General features: G+C 40.6%; 1 protein-coding gene across 5 annotated transcripts in view; it reads left to right on the plus strand.

Moving 5' to 3' along the window:
* Trip4 (thyroid hormone receptor interactor 4) overlaps positions 1–6,842 on the plus strand; it is a 63,688-nt gene that overhangs the window by 20,037 nt on the left and 36,809 nt on the right. For all 5 annotated transcript variants that reach the window (XM_005347748.2, XM_005347749.2, XM_013346429.2 and 2 more), the window contains 3 exons: positions 1,144–1,273; positions 2,991–3,206; positions 6,663–6,789. In XM_005347748.2, coding sequence (XP_005347805.1) covers positions 1,144–1,273; positions 2,991–3,206; positions 6,663–6,789 — 473 coding nt within the window. The remainder of the gene's footprint in view (positions 1–1,143; positions 1,274–2,990; positions 3,207–6,662; positions 6,790–6,842) is intronic.

The following is a 6,842-nucleotide window of genomic DNA, read 5'->3' on the forward strand; positions in this document are numbered from 1 at the left end:
CTTTGGAGCCTGTCCTGGAACTTGCTCTGTAAACCAGGTTGGCCTTGAACTCACAGGAATCCAGCGGCCTCTGCCTCACAAGTACTAGGATTTAAAGGCGTGCGCCACTACCATGCAGGTAGCTAAAGCCATTTTTAAGATGTAGAACAACATGCTTATTAATTTCTATCAAAACAATATTTAACTTCTACCTTAGTTCATAGTTGTTTTCTTTTTATATAAAAATCTATGTTATTATAAAGTAGCAATTATAAAAAGCAAGTGCTTTTCCAGTTTTTCAATTAATTTTCTATAATTGGTCTCTGTGTCGTGCTTTTTAGGTTTCAGTGCTGACTGAATTTCTAGCCATTCTGCCTCATTAGCTGGGATTACAGATATGTATCACCATGCCCAGATTTTTATATTCTACACACTTGTTTTGGTTGATCAAAAGACAATCTATTGGGCTGGAGAGATGGCTCAGTGGTGAAGAGCACCTGCTGCTAATATCAAGGACTGGAGTTCAGACCCTAACTTTCACGTAAAAAGCTGGGCTTCTTGCAGATTCCTTCTTCTGGCCTCCATGCACCTTCATGCACACATACACAAATCAATAATGTTTTAAAAATAGTCTATTGACTGTTTATTCTAATTTATCTATCTCCTAGTTATTGGATATTTGAACTTTTTCCAACTTAGAAATAATAACATAAATGGACCTTTCTCAATAAATCTTTTGACTTTGTTGGGACACATTCTTTTTTCTTTCCTTTCAGATTTTCAAGACAGGGTCTTTGTGTAGCCCTAGTTGCCCTGGAACTCACTCTGTAGACCAAGCTAGCCTTGAACTCAGAAATCTACCTGCCTCCCTAGTGTTAGGGTTAAAGGCGTGTGCCACCACCACCTAGGTAAATTTCTTTAAATTTTAAAAAAGAAAGTTTTTTTTTGTTGTTGTTGTTGTTGTTGTTGTTGTTGTTGTTTTGTTTTGAGGTACTGTTAGTGTCAAATACCACTTGATGTTGTTTGGGCCTGACCTTAAATGTTTCCATTTTAATAAATGCTTCAGATCATCAGACTGGAACCAAATCTGCAAATATTTTGTTCATTTGCTGCACAACAATACAACAGCTTTATTCTTTGGACTGATCCCATTTGCTATTTCAGGGGCAGAAAATTCTGGAAAGGTGGACGTCTCTACCAAGGACCTTCTTCCTCATCAAGAGGCTCGGATTAAGTCTGGTCTGGAGAAGGCTATCAAGCATAAAGAGAAGCTGCTAGAGTTCGACAGAACTAGGTAGTGTGGGCTTAGACCAGCATTGCTAAGACAGAAGCTCAGCCGGAGAGTCTAGCTATTAAACATTGTATGGGGGCTGGGAGGCTGGCTCATAATTAAGGAGCACTTGCTGCCCTTGCAGAGACCCAGGTTCAGGTTTGAGCATTTGTGTGGCAGCTGTTAATCATTTGTAGCTCCAGTTCCTCTTCTGACCTCTACAGGCACCAGGCACTCACTCACATAGAGCACACACATATACATGCAGGCAGAACACTCATACATAAAATAATAAAATAAATCAAATATTGCTTTGACACTTGATACCTTCTTAGGGTGGAGTGTGAAAGGATTCATAACAAAGAAGAGCTGGATGTATTGGGGTTTTATTGTATCTTGGTTTGCTTTTGTTTTTTGTTTGGCAGGGTTTCACTATGTGGATCCAGCTGGGCAAGAGCTCATTCTGTAGACCAGCGTTGCATCCAACTCAAAGATCTGCTTGCTTCTGCCTCTCTAATGCTAGGATTAAAGCATGGACCACCACATCTGTCTCTTCTAAATTTTTTAAAAACATTCCATACTAAGAACTTAGAGGTTGGGCTGGAGAGATGGCTCAGAGGTTAAGAGCACTGACTGCTCTTCCAGAGGTCCTGAGTTCAATTCCCAGCAACTCCATGGTGGCTCACAACCATCTGTAATGAGATCTGGTGCCCTCTTCTGGCCTGCAGGCATGCATGCAGACAGAACTCTATACATAATGAATAAACAAATCTTAAAAAAAAAACCTTATAGGTCACATTTATTTAGTAACAAATTATCTGGTTGTTGGGTAAAAAATTCTGAAGACTTTCATTTTGTACCAAAGAGCAGCTGTGTTGAGTGAACCACTTTATACTGCAGAACAGTATAAATATTACACAGACTTTTGTGCTAAAGACAAAATAGAAGAAAGTTTAAATAAGCAAAAACCAAGCCAGGCACTTGGGAGACAGAGGTAGGCAGGTGAGTTAACACTAGCATTTACAGAGTGAGTTCCAGGATAGCCAGGACTACTTAGTGAGACCCGTCTCAGGAAAAAAAAAATTATCAAAAATTTTAGACAATTAAGTTTTTTTTTTTGTTTGTTTGTTTTTCGAGACAGGGTTTCTCTGTGGTTTTGGAGCCTGTCCTGGAACTAGTTCTTGTAGACCAGGCTGGTCTCAAACTCACAGAGATCCGCCTGCCTCTGCCTCCCAAGTGCTGGGATTAAAGGCGTGCGCCACCACCGCCCGGCGACAATTAAGTATTTTAAATTTTCTGGTTAGCAGAGGTTTGATTTTTATAAGGAATAGGGTCTCCATGCATTAGACTCTTATTAAAATAAAATTCTGACAGACATGAGCTACATACCTTCTACTGAACCCAGAGCCCCAGAGTGTTGTAAGCACATTTATGAACAATGACGATTCCTGAAGCTTCCAGTACAATCCTCAATGCCAACAGTTAGGGAGGACAGTGGATTTCTTAGTGTATCTTCCACTGCCTGAGACTGAGATTAGTTCTAGGAGCAGAACTGAACCTTGCAGTAGACATAAGATACACACTGCAGCTTCAAGTCAGGAAGAGCTTAGTCTGATTTTAGAACATTCTGGCCTTTCATAGTTAAGATGGGAACCTCCACAATAGTTAAGCAGTAATTAGTCTGTATTTGTCAACACATGACCTCCCTGCTGGGTGTTCTTTTCTCGTTTTTCCTGCTCAGTGTCCGAAGAACCCAAGTCATTGATGATGAGTCAGATTATTTTGCCAGTGACTCTAACCAGTGGCTGTCCAAAGTTGAGCGGGAAACCCTGAAGAAACGAGAGGAGGAGCTGAGAGAACTCCGACATGCCTCACGACTCTCTAAAAAAGTCACCATTGACTTTGCAGGGCGAAAGATCGTAGAAGATGAAAATCCACTAGCTGAGTATCACAGCAGGTAAGTGGGAGGCCTCTGATGGGGTCTGAGAACAGGGACAGTCCAATCGTGAAGGGTTTCCCTCTAATGGATCTAGTGTTTTGTTTAGTTAAAAAAATAATGATGCCCGGGTATTGGTGGAAACACCTTCAAAAGATACCAGCACAAATAATTTCATAATGATGAAGTTCTGTATGGCAGCATATGTGTGTAATTGTGGCACTTGAGAAACTAAAGGCATAGGATACATGGTATGAGGCTAGCCTGGTCTGCATACTGAGTTCCATATCAATCTGAGCTATATAGCAAGACCCTGTTTCACAAATCAAAAAAAAAAGCAGTAAAAACAAAAATAATAAACCCTGGAACCACAGAAAAGTAAATAAATAAAATGTCTAAGGCTGGGATTGTAGCAAAGTGGTGTATCACTTGCCTTGATGATGGGTGCTATAAAATAATCCCACATTGGCTCAGAATTGAGTATAATAAAGGGTTATTTATTTAGGCGTAGACTCACAGATCACAGTCCTCTTTACAAATGGGGAACAGGAACTGAATCCAAAAGCCAGGAGAGAGAAAGAGTGTGGTCTTTACATTGGCTTTTATAGTATAAGAGTCCATGCCCAAGTGGGTTGGTATCTTACAGGCTACTGGCTGAAGGAGTGCCCACAGCATTGCCTAGTATTCTTGAGCACCAGGGTTTTATCCCCAACACTTCAAAAAGTAAAATATAAAATAATAATTGCTAATTTAGAACAGAAAATATATAAAGTGGGTGAGGATTTTCAAAATGAAGCATGAAACCAGGCACAGTGGTGCAGATACATAATCCTAGCACTTTGAGAAGATGACACAAGATTAAGAGTCCTCAAGGTCAAGTAGTGAGTTTGAAGCTATCGTTGGCTATATGTTACTCTAATAAAATGAAGACCTAAAACAACAACAACAACAACCCCAAAAAAGTACAGTTATGGCAGGAGAATAAATCAGTGAGGCATGCAGAAATGATGACTTAGTTGGTAAAGTGCTTGATAAAGAAAAGGATCTGGGTTTGTTCCCTAGAACCTGCATTAAAAAACTGGGCATGATGGCACTCCTGTAATCCCAGAGCTGTGTAGGCAGAGACAGGAGGACACCTTGAGCTCCCTAGCCAGTCAACCTGGTCAAATAGGCAGGTTCCAAGTTCATTGGGAGACCCTGTCTCAAAAAATAAAGTGGAGAGTAATTGAGGACAGCAGCCTACATTGACCTCATTACCAGTTGGGCACACACACATATATACACACAGAATATTTTGGTGAAATGTATGATCTAGAAATAAACTAATATGTTTACTTTGTGGATTTGTGCTTGAGTGTATACAGATATGTGTGTGAAGTTGATAATGACTAAAGTTAGCATTGACTTGGAACGAGAGTGTAGCTCAATGATAGATTACTTGCCTAATATGTCAGACCATCATTTAGTCCTTAGCTATATGCACACAGAGAAATAATAATAAATAAATGAAAATGGGGCTGGAGAGATGACTCAGAAGTTAAGAGCACTGGCTGTTCTTCCAGAGGTACTGAGTTCAATTCACTTGCATGCATTATGTGCACCACATGCACACTTGGTGTCTGCAGAGGTCAGAAGAGGACATCTGATTCTCTATAACTGAGGTTACAGTTGTCAACTCCATGTAGGTGTTGGGAACCAACTCAGGTCATGTGTAAAAGCAGAAAGTGCTCCTAATCTCTGTGCCATCTGTCAATCCCCTGCTGTTGTTTTGAGACTGAGTTTTACAAAGTAACTCAGCCTGACTTGGACCTTACTATGTAGCTCTAACTGGCTTCAAATTGATGTTGATCCTTTTGCCTCAGCTTCATCCTGATTCACAGGCAGAGAGAGAGAAACTGGGCCTGGCATGGACTTTTGAAACCTCAAGATTAGATGAAGGTCAGATCTCCTAGACAGTTGTTAGCCATTGCATATAGTTAACGCCAGGAAAAGGAGCCTGGGTTCTTTGGAAGAGCAGTCAGTCCCCTTAACTGCTAAGCCATTTCTCCAGCCCCATATAACAACTTTCTAGCAAATATATTTTTATTTGAATTCATGATTAAGCTCATTCTTTTCTATTAGTTGATGCTTTGTATTATGTGGTGCTTCAAAATTATCACCGTCACTCAAAAATGTTTGTTAAGCATTCAGCAGGCCTGTGGAATGCAGCAATAATAAGTAGGGCATGACAGTGGAATGGAATAAAAACCCTCTTCTCTGGTTCAGGTTATTGCTCCTTCCAGGGTTTGATCTCTTCTGATCTATAGTTAGGTATATTATCTATTAAGCCACTGGACTGCAAAGGTATGGTATCTTTTTGTTTTGTTTGTGAGACTACTCACTATGTAGTCCTGACTGTCCTGGAACTCACTATGTAAAATAGGCAGTACCTGGACTCAAAGAGATCCATCTGCCTCCACCTACTGAGTGCTGGGATCAAAGTAGTAAGCTGCTATACCTGGAAAGGGTATGCTGGTATGCTGTCTTAAGAGCCAGAGTATTCCACAGTCTCTGTCCCTCTGCCCCTCTCTCTGTCTGTCTCTCCTCTTATTCTGTCTCTCTGTGTGTGGTGATTATTCACATAGTAGATGTGAAGTTTTGCTATAAAACTTTAGAAAAAGAAGTAAGCAGTGTGTTGGACAAGTAAGGGGCTTCTTTAAAACTTCTGAGCATTGGAAATAGAGAAATGTCTCAGTGAATAAGAGCCTGTGTTGTTGCAGAAGATCCAAGTTCAGCCTTCAGCACTCTATTTGGGTGGCTCACAACGACCTGTAACTCCAGCTCCAGGAAATCCAATGCCTTTGTTTTCACATGGCATTCACCAGTACATATTTACACAGGGACACACAAATATACACATTGTTTCAGGGGTTGTTTTGTTTGTTTGAGGCAGAGTCTCTTCTATGTAGTTTTGGCTGTCCTGAAACTTGATATGTAGACCAGGCTGGTCTCAAACTCAGAGAGCTCTACCTGCCTCTACCTCCCAAGTTCTGAGAATAAAGGTGTGAGCCACAACATCCAGCAATATGCACATCTTTTAAACAAAACAAAACAAAACAGAAACAGCCCCTTTTGTGTCCTGAAGCAAGGATAGTATTCAGATTAGCATGGAGGAGTGGAAAGGGGGTTCCAGTCGGTAGAATGGCTACGGTTCAGTTAGTAGATGAGTTAGTCTCTGGGCCAGGTTATTGCTAGGCAACTTTTCTAGTCTTGGCATGTTGTTCACCATGTTAAATAGGTGAATGAGTAATGTGCCCTACCTTTTTCCTTAGAATTCTTGTTACAAAGAGAAAGAAGGTGGAGTTGTAGGCTGGGAAGATTGTGCATTTTTACAAATAAAACTTTTATTTCCAAGTTATTACTACTAAAAGGTTGCATGTGGTAACTCTTAGCATAAAAGATTACCAATTATTGTCTCCTTTTGGTTTATTACCACAGACTAGATGAGACAATACAGGCCATTGCCAATGGAACTTTGAACCAGCCACTGATCACGTTGGATAGATCCTCTGAAGAGCCTTTGGGAGTTTTGGTAAATCCCAACCTGTACCAAAGCCCTCCCCAGGTAAGTGAATGTTTCCTCTAACTGATAATGAGATGTAGAAATAGGAGCGGCGG

This window comes from Microtus ochrogaster, chromosome 5 (genome assembly GCF_000317375.1).
Source record: "Microtus ochrogaster isolate Prairie Vole_2 chromosome 5, MicOch1.0, whole genome shotgun sequence".
Taxonomy (NCBI): Eukaryota; Metazoa; Chordata; class Mammalia; order Rodentia; family Cricetidae; genus Microtus; species Microtus ochrogaster.